Genomic DNA, 19,695 nt, shown 5'->3' with positions numbered 1-19,695 from the left:
TTAAGTGTCATCTCCAGAGAATGAATCCTCCCGATGATGGGTCCCAAATCGGCTAATCTAAGTCGTCATTTGGCCTGCCAGAGACCGCGTTCTCCAAAATTTGCCCCATTCGTTTGGTTTTCCGGTAGCCCACAGCCCCATTTCAAAACAATCAATGCTCCTTCTATCCTTTTTTTCTCCCCCCCTCCGGCTTTCGGGTCCATACATTGTCACCAGAAGCACCCTAAAGTTGACAGTTTGTATTTTTGTGGCAATTGTTATACATCGGAACATAAAATTATTTTTTCCGGGCTTTTCATAGCAGACCTCAACTGTAAAATGGGGATTAAGACGGTGAATGCTTTGCGAGACCCCAGTACTTAGTAGAGTGCCTGGCACATAGTAAGCACTTAACAAATACTATTAAAAATAAGTAAAAATCCAGCATTAGGAAGATGCCTATCCACCCCTTGCTTTCTTCTGAATCTCCTGTGGTTCGTTCTACCCCCTAAGGGTCATTTTTCCTTGGCTCGCGTGCCCAGCCTCCTCCTCCTTCTCTCTTTCCCTTGTCCGACTGGCATATTTCTCTCTTACCTTTTAATCAGCCTATATCTTTGATTATTTTCTCCTTCACCTTTGATTGGCCATCTTTTCTGCCATCGGAGTTCCATTTCTTTTGCTTCCCATGTCTCTCTCAGTTTCGAGACCGTTTTTTTTTTATCATTACCAAAACCTCACGTTCATCATTTAATAGTCACGTGTCTTTCAGCCCAAAGAACACTTCACAGGTTATGTTACCTTAATTGCCATCAGGTTGTGGAAGCAAGGTTGAAAACAAGGTTGCTCCAGAAAAATTCACTGTGGGAGAGGGAGTTCTGGGGCCCCGAGTTGGAATATGAAGGTAGGTTAGCGGGTCAGCAGGGAGGGCTGAGCCAGATAACCCGCAGGAATCGGCTAAACAGCCCATACCAGGGGAGTGAAATGTGTTTAGTTGAACTGCCCGTGGGCTCGCCCCAGCGGACTGCTGGGTCACCTAAGTACACGACTACCGCTGACCACAGGGACACGGTGATGACTCCAAATCTCTGTGACCAAGGAGTCTATTAGTGTGGAAGGAAAGAGAAGAGTCCGGGGGAAGAAAATAAGCACCCGAGCAGTCTGAAACTAAAGGGACTAATTAGCAAAACCGCAGGGCGTAAAGATGGATACGTGGTGAATCCATGGAGAGAAAAATGAATATGTGCTCGGGTCAAGGTGGCCCCTGTCAACCAGCCATGCTGAATAAATTTCTGCTATCTTGACTCCCTGATAGATTTGCCCAGCAAACAGAACACCACCGTATGTGTTTCCCCGAGGGATCCTTCCGTTTACTTGGCCCACGTCAGTAAGTATTCTGGGCTCCCTGGTAGGGATCTAATCCGTCGATCCAGAGTATTTAATTGGGTGCCTACCGCATGCCGAGCACTGTAGTAAGCACTTGGGAGAGTACACTCGGGAGAATAGATACCAGTCCCCCATCTCAAGGAGCTCACTGGCTGGAGAAAAGATCGGGGCCCGGTGGGCCCGAGTGAGCCACAAGGGGGTTGGGAGCTGGGAAGTTCTACCGTTGGTGCCCGGTTTGCCTCCCTACTCACCCTTTCCTTTCATCCTCTAGACTGTAAGCTCATTATGGGCAGGGAACGTGTCTGCTATTTGTGTTGTACTCTCCCAAGCGCTTAGAACAGTGCTCTGCACGTAGCCAGCGCTCAGTAAATACTATCGGTCGATCCCCTGGACCCCAGGGGAGACTGGTTCTTGGGCTGAGGTAGGACAGGCTAGACCGCTCTGAACCGGGATGAGAACGAATAAAGGCTGGACGCGAATGGATCTGAATTGGTTTGTTAGCTGGGGACCCGCTCTTGCCTGCGGCGTCTCCAAGGAGAGGAGGAAGCCACCTTAATTCCAGTCAGAGATGAGCCCTGCCACCAGCCACTATATTTAGGGTCCTGACCCCGTGCCCTAATTCTTCCTCCCCGAGCCCAAGGACGTTTCCCTGAATGACCCTTCTTTCTGCGGGGTCAGAATTGTGTCCCGGGCTATAGAGTTCTTCCTCTGGGTCTGCTTCACTCGTAACAGATAAAACGGCCCCCAGTGAAGCATACGTGTGAGGGGTCTTTGCCTTCTCTAGGATTTCTAATTCTGTATTCTCCCAAGTTCTTAGTACAGTGCTCAATGAATACCACCGATGGATTGAGGTGACACTCTCCCCACGGCGGTTTTGAAGCGAAAGTCAAGGGGGACTATCCCGGGACCAAGGGCAAAGAGACATTGATCTGCAGCCCCAGAGCAGCCCACACGGTGCCCCAAGCTGGAGTGACTCTCATCTGCCAACTGGGGACGATGACTACCGAACTGAGGTTGGCAGCAGGCCTGGAGCCCCACTTCCCAGCCTCCAAAGAGCAGGGAGGGCTGCCTGCGGTGACGACGAAGGAGAACTGGGCCCAGGGGACCGAATCTAGCGGGCGTGGGGAGATCTACCAGCGCTTCCGGCGGTTCTGCGCCCGCGGGGCGTCCGGACCCAGCGATGCTTTGAACCAGCTCCGGGAGCTCTGCTGGCAGTGGCTGAGGCCAGAGAAGGAAGAGCAGATCCTGACCAACCTGCGAGCGGAGGGCGGAGGAGAGCCGGGGTGCCCGACGGAGGGTGTGCCGAGAGAGCCGGACGGACCAGAGCAGCGGGTGAGAGGGGACGACAGACTCACGTGGGGAGGGAGGCGAGGTTTGTGTGTGACGTTAGGAGTTCAGCCGAGGTCGGGGAGGGTTAATTGGATACGTTGTTCCTCTGGTGGCCCCTCCGGTTCCTCTCGTCTTGGGGCTGTAGCCGGGCCCCAACTGCAATAATCGCTGGAGACGTTCTCCGGCTGCAGCGTGTCGGGCCAGGGCTGTGCTGTTTTCCCCTCGTGCGCAGGGAAGAGTGACCCCTCTCCCAGCGAGGGGCTTAGGATCGCCAGGTTTCCTCTTCGTCCTCTCCGGGTCTCCCTCCACGGTCCTCGGTTTGACTGCGGCGGAGCCCTTCGGGTTATCGTCGCTGGGTTAGAGTCAGTAAGGACCCTGAGAGGAAGTAGTTGGGTGAGTGAGTGGGAGCAAGGGACATGGTGAGGGGGGTTTGAGGGACAGGTGCCTTGATTTGTGTTTCCAATTCTTCCTGACAGTCCTCCTTCTGCCCCTCCCCACCCCAGCCTATGTCCTGTAGCCCATCGCTCTTGGAAATGAGGGACTCTCTTGTTCTTCCTTTTGCTCTTCTGCTGTTGGGGATGGTTTGACGTGATGTTCCCTTTGAGATCTTCAGTTTTATTCCAGAGCCACCCCTCTGTGCCATTTGTCTTCACTGGCCCCAGGTCCCGGACCGTACCCCTGGACAGAAAGTGCTTCCGAAGGATGCAGTACCCCCAGCAGAAGAGGTACTTCCTATTCTTCATGTCAACTCCTCTCCAAAAGGTAAGCGTTTTCGGTTCTTAGTGGCCACTCCGCCTCCATGATGACCACCGCACACTGTGTGTGCGTATAGTCTGTCACCCGTCACACTGAGCCAGCAGCTTGTCCCCCCTGCCATTTCCAGTCACTCCAACTCACCCGTTTTTTGTATAATATACGTATATATTTGTCTTTCGTATTTGAAGAGATTGCCGTCGGCACCCCCCTGAAGGAAAGGGACTGCCGTCAACCGGATAGACCTGCGTATACCGCGGTGCCTAGAACAGGGCTTGACACACAGTAAGCCCTTAACAAATGTCATTATTATTGTTATGAAAGTCCCCTGTGAGTGGGTGTGTGGCTGAAAATGCCCAAGTGGGACCGATAGTTCCAGCCATGTTATGCTTACAAAATGTCCATCCTTTGTCGTGTTGTCAATTATTGACTTTGGCAGTGGTTTTGCTTTTGTCTTCTTGCCTCTCTTTTGAAGCGTCTGCTCATAAAGACCTTGAGTAGGACAGAGACTGGGTCTCATCTTATGGTATCGTAGCTAGTCCACCGCTTAGCACAACGCTTGGCGCAGTTTCCACGATACCCCTTTCTTCCTGCTAACAAGTAGGCCAGTGCTGGTCTGTCCACAACAACTGATTCCCAGTTTTCAACTAGGGTGCGGCACTGCCCGAGGCTCTGTTTTATTAGGTCCTAAAAACATTTCCCGTGGCCTTGCTTTCAGCTGCCCAGTTTCAGCTTGCTGGACAGCAGCTGTTTGGATCTCATTCTCCTCAGGTGCCGCACAGCCGAGCTGTGTCGAAGCAAGCAGAGCTTTAATGCTAGGAGAGCGACGCGTCATTCCAACAGCTTGTGATCCCGTATTGCCGTTCCGAGTCGAGTACGGCCCATAAACGACGCTGAAGGAACCGCTCGAGGAGCTGGTCGTGGCCCGGGGTGGGGGAGGCATGCGGTCTCCCAGCTGTACAGAGGCTTGGCTCTGTAGACCTTAAGTTTGGTCTGGAACCTAATGCCGCACTGTCCCCTCTGTCTGACACTGTCCCAAAGGATGGGTTGGCCTTCATTCATTCATTGTTCTGCCTCTGGCTTATTGTTTCATCAATTGTGCGTATGCTGCCGAGATAACAGAATTCTCCGACGTCGTGTTGCCAATATACGACTTTGGTTGCGTGTATGGCTTACCTGGGGCAGGCTGATCTTTCACCTTAATTTTCCTTAGATTTGTCATCCAGCCCTTATCGCCTGGCCAATTTAGCAAAGTTGGGAGAAGTAGCCTGGCCTAGTGGATAAAGCACTGGCCTGGAAGCCAGAGGACCTGGGTTCTATTCCTGGCTTCACCACATGCCTGTTATGTGACCTTGGGCAGGTCACTTAACTTATCTAAGAGGAGCAGCATGGCTCAGTGGAAAGAGCCCGGGCTTGGGAGTCAGAGGTCATGGGTTCGACTCCCGGCTCTGCCACTTGTCAGCTGTGTGACTGTGGGCAAGTCACTTAACTTCTCTGGGCCTCAGTTACCTCATCTGTAAAATGGGGATTGAGACTGTGAGCCTCACGTGGGACAACCTGATTACCCTGTATCTACCCCAGCGCTTAGAACAGTGCTCTGCACGTAGTCAGCGCTTAACAAATACCAACTTTATTATTGTTATTATGTTGATCCAAACACATCCTAGCTTGCCTTGATCACCGCATCGATCTCTTTGCGTGCCTCCCCGCCTCCTGTCTCTCTCCACTCCAGTCCATGCTTCACTCTGCTGCCCGAATCAATTTTCTACAAAAACATTCAGTCCATGTTTCCCCACTCCTCAGGAACCCCCAGTGGTTGCCCATCTACTTCCTTATAAAACAGAAACTTCTTACCATCAGCTTTAACGCACTCAGTCACCTTGCCCCTTCTTTCCTCACCTCGCTACTGTCTTAACTGCAACCCGGCCCGGACGCTTCCCTACTCTGATGCCCACCTGATCGCTGTACCTCGATGTCGTCAATCTTGCCGCCGACCCCTCGCCCTTGACTGATCTGCAACGCTCTCCTTCTTCATATCCAGCAGACGATCGCTCTCCCCACATCAAAGCCTTATTGAAGTCATGTTTCCTCCAACAGGCCTTCTCCAACTAAGCTCTCCTTTCCTCTCCTGATCCCTTTTGCGTCAGCCGTGGACTTCGATCTGCTCCCTTATTCACCCCTTTCTCAGCCCCACAGCACTTACGTACATGTCCGTACTTCAGGTATTCGTATTAATATCTGTCTCCCCCTCTAGAATGTAGGTTTGTTGAGGGCAGGGAACGTGTCTCTCAACTCTGTTATACTGTACCCTTTCAAGCGCTTAGGAAAGTACTCTGCACGCAGTAAATGCTCAATAAATACGATTGCTTGATTGTGTTTGTAGATCTTGGCAGGAAAGCCATTGGATCTAGGAGCTTTTCCGTGTTTTCACGGCCCTGATTGCTGTGGTGACATCCTGGAATGAGTGCCATGTCTTTGCCTGCCGGAGAAGGTTTTGTACGTTCGCAGGGGCTCCTCCTCGGGACTAGAAGCAGCGTTGAGGAGACACCGGAAACGTTCTTGCTATCTCATCAGGACTCCCTCCTGGTCTCTGATGAGACTAGAGCCATGTTGACTCTTCAGAAGTGGTGTAAACGGAGCCAGAGAAGTCATGCGAACACCGAAACGTTTGTACTTTTTCTTGATGAAAAAGTCTTTGAAGAACACAGGCAGCCCGGCCTTCACACCCTGCTGCATCTTTTGTCACTTAGTCCGGACAATCCTGGCCTTCCTCTGGGGTCACAGTCCTAAGGCCAGGGGTTCGTAACCTCCTCACTGTCTCTTCCGGGGACGGACGATGCCTCCTAGATCGTCCTGCATCCTGCCTTCCTGGACTTTTCCTCAAAGAGGGCTTTCCCAGGGGTGAGAAGGGGAGTTTTAAAATCCCCATTTTACAGATGAGGAAAGCGAGGCTCAGCCAAGTTAAGTGATTCGTTCAAGGTCTCACAGCAGGTAAGTGGTGGAGCTGGGATTAGAACTCCCGGGACCGTGCTCTGTCCACTAGGCCGTGCTGCTTCTCTCCCCTACTAAGACTGTGAGTCTCATGTAGGCGGGGGCTGGTGTCCACCCCAGTGCTTAGCACATAGTAAGTGCTTAGCACATACCACGGTTGTTATTCTCCCTTTCTCTGACTCCCTATTTCTCCCTGCCTCGAGCCTCTTGGCTGTCCTTTTGCCACCTAGAATTAGGCCCATCCTGAGGGCGTGGGCAGTTCCATTGGGATGGTGGCCCTGGTCTCACTCGGTGCCCTTTTCCCATCCCTTAGTTTCGTCTGTTCCACCGAGCCCTGCCCTTCTCCAAGAGGGAAGCCCAGGAGAGCAGGAAGTGGCAGTTGAGCATCAGAAAACCAGGATTCAGGTGAGTTGTGGTTCCTCTGAGCCTTCCTGTCTTCCTCTTGTTTCTGCCCAAGTGTGGGCTTGGCTCTTTCCTTCAGCCTGAAGCTCTTTCGGCACACGCCCACCCGGGAAACTCGTCTCATCTCCTCCACCCGGGGCTAGACCTGTTCTGATTCGCTCCGTGTTCACGTAGCTGAGCAGCCACGGTCTCTCTCCTCCATCGCCTCGGTTTCTCTCTCTCGCTACATCTAACACACCAGCTCCCAACATTCGTAGCCTCTGAAGTTACCGTTTCTGTTGACCCAGCCCTGATGCAACCAAATACGTCCCTCACCGTGGGTCTGAAGGGTGGGTCTTTGGTTCTTTGGGCAACGGGTTCTGATTGGGGACCTCACGGCATTTCAGGGCCTGGTGACATTCAGCGACGTGGCCGTGTCCTTCACCCGGGAGGAGTGGGAGCATCTGGACCCTTCTCAGCGCAGTTTGTACTGGGACGTGATGCTGGAGAATTATGGGAACCTCGCCTCCCTGGGTAAGTCCTCTGCCTTCCAGGGGTCAGAGAAGGGCTTCGTTTCATCCGTTGTAACGGCTTGTGGAACAGAGGTTGCAGGAGTAGCCGGGATACCACAGAGACCGCCCTCTCCCCTACATCATCATCAACCCTAACCCCGGTCTGAGACGGGCTCCTATCTGGTTTGGAGAAGATACGCCGGGAGAGAGCCTGGCTACCATCCCTCCCTTCCAAACCACAGAAAGTTGGGCTCCACAGGAGATGAGCTGAACAAAATAGTGAATGCATTTGAATAATGAGTGCAGTTGAATAGTTCACTGGAGAGCATTCTAACCATGGTCGTCACCCAGAGGGCGTTTGGCAGGGTGGGTTCTGGAGAGGATTAGGCTTCTGGGCTAACTCCACCAAAATTGCCCCCTCAAAAGTCACCCATCCTACATTACCTCCTCATTTCCTTCTACAACCCAGCCCACGCACTCTGTTCCTCTAATGCCAGCCTATTCACTGTACCTCAATTTTGTCTCATCTTGCTGCCAGCCTCCCTCCCACGCCTTTTCTCTGGCCTGAAATGCCCTCCCTCTTCATTTCCAAGAGACGTTCACTCCTTGAGGGCCTTATTAAAATTACATCTCCTTCAAGAGCCCTTGCCCAACTAAGCTTCTTCTCCCACAACATTTCTCCATCATCCTTGCGCCTAGATTTGCACCCTATATTCTCCCCTCCCTCAGCCCCATAGCGCTGATGTACGTATCCGTTATTGATTTACTTACATTTACCTGTATCCTTGCATCTGTACTCTTTGGGCATTTGGTAATCGCCCCACCCTCATTTCCACAGCATTTATGTACCTTCTGTATATTTTTTATTTATATTCATGTCTGTCTCCCCCTCTAGACTGTAAGCTCATTGTAAGCAAGGAACATGACTACCAGCTTAGTTATATCTTACTTTTCCAAGCGCTTAGTACTCTGCACACAGTAAGTGCTCAGTAAGTACTGTCGATTCATTGGTTGATGGATTGGGCTCAAGGGCTCGAATTGGCATTATATAATAATGTTGGTATTTGTTAAGCGCTTACTGTGTGCAGAGCACTGTTCTAAGCACTGGGGGAGATACAGGGTAATCAGGTTGTCCCATGTGAGGCTCACAGTCTTAATCCCCATTTTACAGATGAGGTAACTGAGGCAGAGAGAAGTTAAGTGACTTGCCCACCTTCACACAGCTGACGAGCGGCAGAGCCGGGATTCGAACCCATGACCTCTGACTCCCAAGCCCGTGCCCTTTCCACTGAGCCACGCTGCTTCTCTATATGTATTGTTCACCCTCTAATCATTCTAGCCGGGGCTCTTCAAAGACTGTTGACTATTTGTACAGGTATATGCCCCGAGGAGGTTTTATTTCTTATTAATGACAAGCAGACCGAGGTTGGAAACAGCAGATATCAATCGAGAGTATATATTGAGCATGTACTCTGTACTAAGCACCTGGGAGAGTATAGGTTAGTTAATAAACATGGTCCCTGCCCTCCAGGATCTCACGGGGAGCAGCTGGCCACATCTCTCTCTGTCCCTCCATCTGCCAGATGGCAGTTTTCAAGATCAAGGCCGACTCCTGGTCAGTCAGCTGCGGCCCCCTCTCCTCGCCCTGCCCGCCCCCTGGGACTCGGCCCAGGAAAGCACCTGCTTTCTGTCCATGTTCAGGATGGAGCTTCCACCCTCCCTTCCCCAGCCTTCCTCCCCCTCTCTCACTTTCCTTCCACTCCGCTCCCCACCCAGACACACTCTGTTGTATTCTCTGGGGGCAGCGAGCAGCACAGAGGAAGGGCAGCCGTGGGAGGTGGGACAGACCAGGGACCAGGCTGGAAGGCGGAGGGACAGGGTGTCAAGAGAGAGCTACCCAGACAGCAACCGTGGTGGTTTCGGGGTGCTCTGGGATGTAATTTTGTCTGACTGCTTGGCCCAAAAAGGTTGCCAATCCCTGCGCTAAGGAAAAGTGGATGAGTGAGTGCTTTAATGGGGTTATCCAAAGTATCCATTCATACCAAAGTGCAACAACGGCTTGTGAAGACGAAGGAGCACAGATAACCCAGAAGTGCCAACGTGGGAGTTGAAAAGGAAGATAACCTGGGGAGAAGAAAAATTCATAAAGATAAACCTCCCGGAAGAAGGCTGGCAAGATCAGGAGAGCTGGGAATGGGCAGATGTGAAGGGAAGGAGGGCGGTCCAGGTAGGAGGAAGGATGGGAACAAAGGAGGTGGGAAAAACGACAAGGAGAAACTGAGGATGTTAATTAAGGAACAGGACATGCCCTAGCTATAATATACTGCAGGGTTTTCAGTTCTTTATGTTTTATGTCGCAATTTGTTCAATTATTGTTCTTGTATTTTGTTCAGTTCTGTCCCAGTACATCTGTCGTCAGTCCTCTGAGAGACTGATCTAAAGTACCCTAATACTTTCCCCAGCAGTTAGCGCAGCGCTCTGTGTAAAGTAAGCCGTCAACAAACACAGAGAAGAGGGAAGTACAAGATTCAAGTGGCGAGGGGCCTTGGTGAAAATAGAGCGGTACAGTTCCTATCAGGTGATATTCTTCAAGGAAGAGGCGGAGAGTCTCCAGTCCCAAAGACAGCGCAACTCTAGTCCCATCCGCAAACCCTAAACATGGGATCCCGCAGGTTGGAATTACAATCCAGTCAGAATGCCAGTGAGACTAATGACTAATGCTTAACTTGTCCTTATTAGATACCATAGATTGGTTTTGTATTTTTTTTTTTATCAGTGTGCCGATTGCTGTTAAAGATACTGTCAGCTTCTAGAATCGCTCTCCAACCTTGCTTTTAGAAACGCACTTCTCTCCTGATTCTCTCCTTTCTCCTCCGGCCGAGCCCACTCCGTCTCTCCTGCAGACACTTCTGTCCCTCAAGACTCAGTCCTGTGACTCTTTGTCTCTCCGCAGTCTCCACTCACCCACTCATCCACTCCCGTGGCTTCAACTATCTCCTCAAAACGTGAATGACTCCCAGTTTTACCTCACTAGCCCTGACCTCTTTCCTTCTCTGCAGTCTTCCATTCCCTCCTGCTTCCAGGTCATTTCTACATGGATATGGCACCGGCACCTTAAGATAAGTCCCAGATCGAACTCCTCACCTTCCCTCCCCAATTCTCTTAGCAGCTACAGCCTGAAGGTGTAAGGAGTGTGAGAGGAGGGGGCCGTGGCTGACTGGGCAGGAGTTGGCCTTGCCCTCAGAAACTGTTGTCTGAGTGCACCCGTGGTAGACGCGGGGGCCGAGAGCTGTGCGGCCACCGTCTGGACATGCCATGCCGCATCCACAGGTGGACGGGTGGCCCTTAGGATGGGGCCAGGGCTCACTCGAGCCTCAGTTGGCTCCAAGGAGATCAAGATCTGGCTCTAGGGCAGGATCAGCCATGATGGCTGAAGAGCGTTTGTTTTTATGGTATTTGTTTAGCGCTCACTGGGTGTCAATCGTTGTTCTAAGCTCTGGGATAGGTATAAATGAAAAAGGTCAGACACAGCCCCCGTCCTGCATGGGGGGGCTCAGTCTAAGTAGGTGGAGAGGCCAGGTATTTAAACCCCATTTTACACTTGAGGAAACTGAGGCACAGAAAAGTGAAGTGACTTGCCCAAGGTCACACAGAACTCAGCAGAGCCGGGATTAGAACCCAGGTCCTCCGACTCCCAGACCCGTACTCTCTCCGTTAGACCACGCTGCTTCTTATATAGGGTCGCCTAACCGGAAATCCATCCATGTGTGGGCCACGTGTGGGCCGTCTCCCCACTCCCCAATTTGAACAGCTCAAAAATGATGTAATTAGTGTCATTCTACTCCGATTACAATTTCTAATTAATTTAGGCCTGGTAACTGATTCCTAGCAGCAGTCAGTTCCTGGATAGTTGTGTCTGGTGGTTGGTTAGGCCTTACTAGCCTAGTAGTTCATGCGATAGCCAATTGGGTTTAAAAAAAAAAAAACCTTTTCAAAATCTCAGCTGGGCTACAGTTGCAGTGTCTGCCCTGACGTTTGCCGTACTTCATTGCACGATCCTGATTGGTACGGTACGGTATCTAGTACCTAAACCATCCCCACATCACCCTGGCGTTCACCAATGAACGTCCCACTCCCCCGAAGCCACACAACCTGAAACAAATCATGGGCAGACACACCCAAATTGTGGGTCAGGAGAGGTTCGGAATCTTCTTTTTGCAAGTTTGGCGTGGTCTGTGATAGTGCCTTGGGAGTCTGGAGTAGGTGTGGGGCTCTGCTTATCGAAGCAGCAAGACTAGTGGGTAGAGCGTGGGCCTGGAAGTCAGATAGACTGGGGTTCTAATCCCGGTTCCACCAGTTGTCTTTTGTGAGACCTTGGGTAAAATCACTTGGCTTCCCTGGGCCTCAGTTCCCTCATCTGTAAAATGGGGACGAAGACTGTGAGCCCTATATGGGACAGGGACTGTGTCCAACCCGACTCTGGCTCAGCGGAAAGAGCACGGACTTGAGAGTCAGAGGTCGTGGGTTCCAATCCCGGCTCCGTCACTTGTCAACTGTATGACTTTGGGTAAGTCACTTAACTTCTCTGTGCCTCAGTTACCTCATCTGGGGGGGGTTAAGACTGTGATCCCCACGTGAGACAACCTGATTACCTTGTATCTTCCCCAGTGCTTAGAACAGTGCTTGGCACATAGTAAGTGCTCAACAAATGCCATTATTATCATCTTGTATTTACCCTAGTGCTCAGAACGGTGCCTGGCACATAGTAAGTGCTTAACAAATGCCATCGTTAACAAAAAGCCGTCATTACCGGTGAAGGTCTAAGGATCCTCACAGAAGGGGAGCTGGTTCTGTACTGACAGAAGGTTGGCATTAGTGGAGTAAAGTGGGCAAGATGAGTTGTAATAGGAGAACAGAGCGGGGGAAAGAGGGAAAAGAGGGAAGGGCACATTGACCCCTTCAAATCACATCTCCTTCAAGAGCCCTTTCCTGATTGAGCCCTCTTTTCCCCGTCTTTCCCTTCTGCGTCGTTTATGCATTTGGATCTGTGACCTTTGGGCCTTTGATATTCGCCCCATCCTCGGCCCCACAGCACGGTTATGTACATATCTGTAAATTATAAATTATTTATTTATGATACCATCTCCCCCTTTAGACTGTAAGGTTGTTCATTCATTCATTCAATAGTATTTATTGAGCGCTTACTATGTGCAGAGCACTGTACTAAGCGCTTGGAATGTACAGATCGGCAGGGAGCGTGTCTACCACCTCTGTTGTATTGTACTCTCCCAAGTGCTTAATACAGTGCTCTACGCACATTAAGCGCTCAATAAATCCTATTGATGGATTAATGGGTTGACTTGCACTGCGCATCATTCGTGCATTCCCCTGCCTACCCATTTCCACCATCTCTGCCCCTCCCAACCCACATTTTTGTTTCCAGTCCCTTTGAGTATGCAGGTCTCTGATCCCAATATATAAGTGCTTAGAACAGTGCTCTGCACATAGTAAGCGCTCAATAAATACTATTGAATGAATGAATGAATGAATATGCCTCTCATGAAGAAGTGGGAGGGCAGACAGGCTAATTGATTTCTTTGGCTAAAATTTCCATTCCCGGAGTCTTCCCCAACTCGCCCAGTAACAAATTTTTGATCATGCTGCAGAGTGCCACGACTCTTCTTCTGAGCCTTCTACCCGCCCTCTTTGGACATCTCCTGCCTTGTCCCACCAGCTACCGAAGACACAGGAGCCGGAACTGAGCTCTGAGAGATATCTGGATGACCGGTCCAAACCATCGTGTACCATTTTCTTTCCCTTACGAATAGGATTTCCCATTCCCAAACTTGATGTGATCTCCCAGATGGAGGAAAGGAAAGACCTGCTGGGCCTTGGTCTGCCAGAAGCTGAGGAAAGAGAGCCCCCCAGAGACACCTGCACAGGTGAGTGAGAGTGAGAAAGAGAGGGAGAGCCGAAACTCCTGACCAGTGACCTAAGTGCTCACCCTCCTAGCTTTCCGCTTTTTGCCCCGCCATTCCCAGCCCCGCTCGCCACTCTTTCCAAGCTTGCTTCTTATCGTGCCTCCCTCCTGACTGTCCGTGAGTACCAGCTTTCTTTTTGGAATGCAGGGGCGAAAGGGAGGCGGGGATTTTAGTGGGGACCAAATGGAAGCGTCAGGCAGGCTTCAAAGAGCTTCATAGGCCAGAAGACCATCATCTGGAGTCTTCTCGGTCCTTCTCGGAAGCTCTCGGGTCTTTTCCAAGGCCTGGGACGAGTGAGGGTTGGAGCCCAGCTCCCAGAGCTGTAAGGCTAATCTGCCCCGTCGCCCCAATGGAGAGGACACCCCAATCTACTTGCTTCGGGATCCTCGCTCCATTATCCAACCCCATCCGTCACAGACTTCCCATAGGAGACCCCAGTCTTGCATAACCCACGGTCAACTTGCCCTCACCTTGTCTCCAAGCCACCACCTCCGAGCTGGATCTGATGCTTTAAACTTAACGCTGCTGCTGGCTTCCTAGGCAGGGCCCGCTTCAAACCCCATATTGGATAAACCACCCGAGGGCACCGGGCGGAGGGGGCGACGGCTCGGTCACTCACAACGCCACCATCTGCTGCCTCGCACAAATACGGCGGCCGGACGAGAGAGCCATCTGTTCGTGGTGTGTAGACTCTGGGATTATCAGAGCCGATCTGCCCAGGACCCACGGTCAATCTTTGGAATTCTACAGCCCCAGTCTCCTACAGGTTTATCAGGAAACGGTACGGTAAACAGCCGAGAGGCGATAGAGAGGACACACTGCCAGAAACTCTCAAACCTGCCTTTCCCTTCACCTCGTCAATTGGCAAATGGTAGAGAGCTTAGATGTACTTGGGTTGAGCACAGCCTTAGCTGACCAGTCTCCGACCCTTCTGCATCTTTTCAGTCCTTCCCCAAACTTCCGGATGCCAACCGCTTTCATTCTTGCAGCGTCAGCGTGGCATAGTGGATGGGGCACGGACCCGGGAGTCAGAAGGACCTGGATTTTAATCCTGGATCTGCCATTTGTCTGCTTTCATTTAATTTCTCTGTGCCTGTTAGCTCATCTGTAAAATGGAGATTAAGTCTGTGAGCCCCATGTGAGACATGGACTGGATCCAATCTGGTTAGCTTATATCTACCCCAATGCTTAGTACAGTGTCCGGTACATTGTAAATGCTTAACAAATAAGATTTTTTTTAAATCTATTGTTAATTGACCCCTTCCTTTGCCCTCTTCCTTCCCTCCCCGCCACTACACACACACACACCCCTGTAGAGGGAAATAAACTGGACTAAAACCCTCTGATTTAATACTGGCAGTCCTTGGATATATGACACTTCCTTCCAGAAAACTACGTCTTAAGCCTATACGTATTTTGAAGCCAATTTGTCCATATTGAAAAATGCTAGAAATAGACTCTACATTCCTGAACTAAGATTGGTTACCTATTTTTACTGACATTACCCAGAATTGTGTCCTCAATCAAAAAGTAAAGTAGTTACATTAGTGTATTTTATATTATAAATGGCAATTCCATTGACATAAAATCATGCGGAAAGTTAAAAGAAATATAGTACGGTACAGTAGTCCTTCGGTGTTTGCAGGGGATCGAACAGAGAAACCTGAATGAATGAGGTGAAACCACGACTACTGTTCGCATCCAGTGGCATCTGCACTTAATCGGTCAATCACTGGTATTTACTGAGCACTCACTGTGTGCAAAACACTGTACTAAACTCTTGGGAGAGTACAGTGCAGCAGAGCCGGCAGGTATGTGCTACCGATTAGACTGTGAGCCCGTCAACGGGCAGGGATTGTCTCTATCTGTTGCCTAATTGTACATTCCAAGCGCTTAGTAGAGTGCTCTGCACAGAGTAAGCGCTCAATAAATACTATTGAATGAATGAATGAACACCAAGCTTGCAGGCCAGAGGGAAAGCACTAGAAAATTTATCCCACAACTCCCAGACGTCCAGGCTTTCCGACGTCGGGTCACGAGACCAGCCAGCCTCTGAAGAGGCAGGCCTGTGGCTGTTGGCTACCAAAGAGTCAACAGACGGTAGGCTTAAGGACAGGACTGGGACCCGCCATCACAGCCAGGAGTGTCATATGTGTAGCCAGCTCAAATAGGTCCAACTGCAAAAAACCACCCAAAAAAATCCATCTAAGGACTCTGAACTGCACTACACAATGGGCGTTACTTTTCCCGTCAAAGGATCTAAAATATGGAGAGAAGCCCGCCTCCTTTTTTTCAGCATAAACTGGGTTCATGGGGGGATTCAGTTGGCTGAGAGAGCTTTATTCCTAGTTGCTTTTCTTTAGGAATTGGGGAGCGGGGTGTCAGTATCCACATTTTCCAAGCATCCTTTGAACACATCAAAAACCTGTTCGTCATTGCTCTTCAAGTGTTAGCTCTGCAGATGAAATCAGCAGTTTGCTCGTCTGTGCTCTTGGTTCTCCGGGGGCCGGGCATTCAGCTGAAGAAGAGAGGATGTAGGGAGTAGGGTCCCTGAACTGCGTGCTAGTGAGGGAATGGTGGATGTGGTTTCCAGGGAGGGACCGTAAATCAGAACAAAGCAATGCAGTTGTGCATGGAATGGGTGGGGGAAGGAGGGATTTGGGGGGGCAACAGCGATGAATTGCTGTGAATCGAATCTCCTTCCCTGTAGGGAAATTGTGAGTAACACCTTCACTGTTGCCAACTCTTTATCCCACGGCTCGGTGCCTCCGTAAGGGGGGACGTTAGGCAGAGGAGGTGGTGGGGGAAGCAGGAGAACTGAAAAGCTGTGAAGACAGAGTTTCATTTTTCATACTGTTTGAGCCTGTTGTCATAAAGTCAGATCTGATGTGGTAAATGTGAAGCAGCGTATAAATTTGAAGATCTCATAAGTACTGTATTCTGTTCCGGGGACGTCATAGGTTGAGGGCTTTAATGTACCCAATTCGTAGACCCAAATCTGACTCAGGCTGTATGGTGTAAATTAGCCCAAATTAGCCAGCCCGTATCAGACACGGTAGGGTGTCTTTCCCTCAATTCTAAGGGAAATCTGATGAAGTAGCAGGAACTCCCAATCCAAGAGTTTCTTCCTTGGCAGTGTACAATTGACTGGAAAAGCTGGGGAAAGAAAGCTTCAAGGAGGATTGACTTCTTGGGTTTTTTTTCCCCTGATCCTGTACTAAATTCTACATGGATTCCCTTACCCATTCTTCCACCAGGTAGACAAGCTAGCAGCTATTACTCAAGGAAGGTCATCCCAGCAACCACCGGCGACTCCAGATGGATGAAGTCTGTATTTCTTTTTATTCTAGATTGTAAAACCGGAAACGAGGCAGAGGAGCCGATTCCCGTGAAACGGGATATTAGTGAAGAAGCAGATTTGCATAGGGCATTATTGGTAAGTCTCCAGCAGGACATTCTCATGACATCTGTGTGTGGAAAAACTATCGCATTTGGGGATAGGTTAGAATTCCCTGTTGAGGATAGAAATGTCGAAGAAGTCCATAGGAAAACCTCCAGAGAGGAGAGGGTCTGTGAGTGCGAAAAAGCTTTCAAGTGGAGTCCGTGTCTTATCGGACATCAGAGAATCCATACCGGCGAGAAAGCCTGTCCGTGTCATGAATGTGGGAAGACGGTCAGTCAGTACTCAGACCTTAGTAAGCATCGGAGAATTCGCACCAGAGGGAAGCTCTACAAATGCAGCCAATGTGGGAAAGAATTCAGATGGAGCTCCCGCCTAATTGAACATCAGAGAATTCATACGGGAGAGAAACCTTTCAAATGTGGTGGCTGTGGAAGAGCTTTTGGCCGGCACTCAGACCTCGTTAAACATCAGAGGATCCACACTGGAGAGAAACCTTACAAATGTAGTCAGTGCGGGAGAGCCTTCAGTCAACACTCAGACCTTGTTAAGCATCAGCGAATCCACACCGGAGAGAAACCCTACAAATGTCACGAATGTGGGAAGGCCTTCAGTCAACATTCAACCCTTATCGAACATCAGAGAATCCATACCGGAGAGAAACTCTACAAGTGTAACGACTGTGGAAAAGCCTTCAGTCAACACTCGGACCTTATTAAACATCAGCGAATCCACACCGGAGAGAAGCCCTATAAATGTAATGAATGCGGAAAGTCCTTCAGTCAACATTCAAACCTGAAGACGCATCAGAGAATCCACACCGGAGAGAAACCCTATAATTGTAACACGTGTGGAAAAGCTTTCAGCGTTCGCTCTTCCCTTATTAGCCATCAGAGAATTCACACTGGAGAGAAATGCTATCAGTGTAATGAATGTGGGAAAGCCTTCAATCAGCACTCGGACCTTATTAAACATCAGAGGATTCACACTGGAGAGAAGCCCTACAAGTGCAGCGAATGTGGGAAAGGCTTCAGTCAACACTCAAGCCTTATTGAACATCACAGAATTCACACCGGAGAGAAACCTTATCGGTGCAGTGCATGTGGAAAAGCCTTCAGTCAACACTCAGACCTTATTAAACACCAGAGAATCCACACCGGAGAAAAGCCCTACACATGTAACGAATGTGGAAAAGCCTTCAGTCAACGTTCAAACCTCATCACCCACCAGAGAATCCATACTCGGGAAAAACTCTGTAAATGTAACGAATGTGGTAAAACCTTCAGTGTTCGCCCAACCGCCGTTAATCATCGGAGAATCTATACTGGAGAGAAACCCTACAGGTGTAATGACTGTGAGAAAGCCTTTCAGTGAACACTTCGTCCTCACTGATCAAATTGTTCACCCTGGCAGGAAAACCTACAAATGTAGTCAGTACCAGAAAGCCTTCGGTTACAACCCACATCTTCCGGCACATCAGAGAATGTAGAATTGGGTTCTTTCCGTGGGTTCTCCCTCCTACTTAGACCGTGAGCCCCATGCGGGACAGGAACGGTGTCCAACTTGTATCTATCCCAGGGCTTCGAACAGTGCTTGACACGTAGTAAGCTCATAGCAAATACCATTTAAAAAAAAAAAATCCATTTAAATTTTCATACCAGTTTCTCTGACTCAGCATACTTTCTCAAGACAACTAAAATGCAATATTTGAAGCAAGATTAACCCAATGCTCGGGTGACAATGTGGGACCTTATGGGTCCTGCAAGGAGCCCTCATGAAGTTTGCAGGAGAGAGGAGTGTCCACCCCTCCCGCAACACCCATCCTCACTCTTATGTATCCAGATGTAATTTCCGGCAATGCTTTGTTAATACTTCTTCTCAGGGTCAAGATCAGACCATGTTCCGGGGTCTCAGACAATGGTCAGAATTTTTTCCACATCAGAAAATACAACAGAGAAACGTGATGAAGCTCCTAGAGTCTATGGGATGTTAGAGAGTTCCTGTGGAAAAGAAACCAAATATATGTGATGACTGTAGTCCTTCATTCACTGTCCAGTGCTTTTTGTACATGAAAAAGGGCCATTAGTAGGTTAGGCCAGTGATCTACCTGTTTCAAGGTTCGATCCTCCTCATTAGCAACAGGTTCCAAGACGAACGGCGTTGCCTCTTTGGCCTTCGTGTCAGTAGTTGGGGAAATACATAGTGAACTTTCTAAACTAGTGAACATTTCCATAACTGATCTTCCCTCTGGTATTTGTTAAGCACTTACTCTCTTTCTAGCACCGTTCTAAAAAGCTGGGATAGATACGGGGGAAGCAGCATGGTATAGTGGGAGAGCACGGGGCTGGGAGTCAGAAGGTCGTGGGTTCTAATCCTAGCTCCACCATTTGCTGCGTGGTCTTGGGCAAGTCATTTCACTTCCTCTGTGTCTCAGTTACCTTATCTGTAAAGTGGGGATTAAGACTGTGAGTCCCTTGTGGGAGAGGACTATGTCCAACCTGATTTGCTTATATGCACCCCGGCGCTTAGTACAGTGCCTGGCACATAGTGCTCAGTAAATACCACAATTATTATTATTATCATTACTACTAATCAGGTCGATTACAGCCCTGCCCCACATGATTTCACAGTCTTCATCCCCATTTTACAGCTGAGGTAACTGAGGCACAGAGAAATGAAGCAGCTTGCCCTCAATCACACAGCAGACAAGTGGCGGAGCTGGGATTAGAACCCAGGTCCTTCAGACTCCCAGGCCCACGCTCTAACCAGTAGACCATGCCTCTTCCTTATTGGGTCATCCCTGCAGCCATCTAAACGCTTTTCAAATCTACAGATAATCTTAGCAATTAAGTTCCGGTCTCATGGATGTCCGATGATAATCATAATAATTGTGGCATTTGTGTGTCAGGCCCTCTTCTGAGTGCTGGGGTGGACACAAGCAAATGGGGTTGGACCCAATCCCTGTTCCACATAGGGCTCAGGGTCT

At 49.8% G+C, this 19,695-nt stretch overlaps 1 protein-coding gene across 1 annotated transcript; it reads left to right on the top strand.

Annotated features, from left to right (window-relative positions):
* The first annotated feature begins 357 nt into the window (after window positions 1-357).
* LOC100087175 (zinc finger protein 436-like) lies at window positions 358-18,281 on the top strand. The gene is given in 9 exon segments (XM_029056450.2): window positions 358-880; window positions 1,292-1,363; window positions 2,173-2,694; window positions 3,354-3,453; window positions 6,749-6,840; window positions 7,224-7,350; window positions 13,157-13,270; window positions 16,660-18,074; window positions 18,076-18,281. Coding segments are annotated over 7 exon segments (2,307 nt in total). The 5' UTR covers window positions 358-880; window positions 1,292-1,363; window positions 2,173-2,358; the 3' UTR covers window positions 18,199-18,281.
* Window positions 18,282-19,695: the final 1,414 nt, after the last annotated feature.

Source organism: Ornithorhynchus anatinus, chromosome 2 (genome assembly GCF_004115215.2).
Source record: "Ornithorhynchus anatinus isolate Pmale09 chromosome 2, mOrnAna1.pri.v4, whole genome shotgun sequence".
Taxonomy (NCBI): domain Eukaryota; kingdom Metazoa; phylum Chordata; class Mammalia; order Monotremata; family Ornithorhynchidae; genus Ornithorhynchus; species Ornithorhynchus anatinus.
Note: the sequence above shows the minus strand (reverse complement) of the source record. Positions and strands in the feature narration are given on the sequence as shown.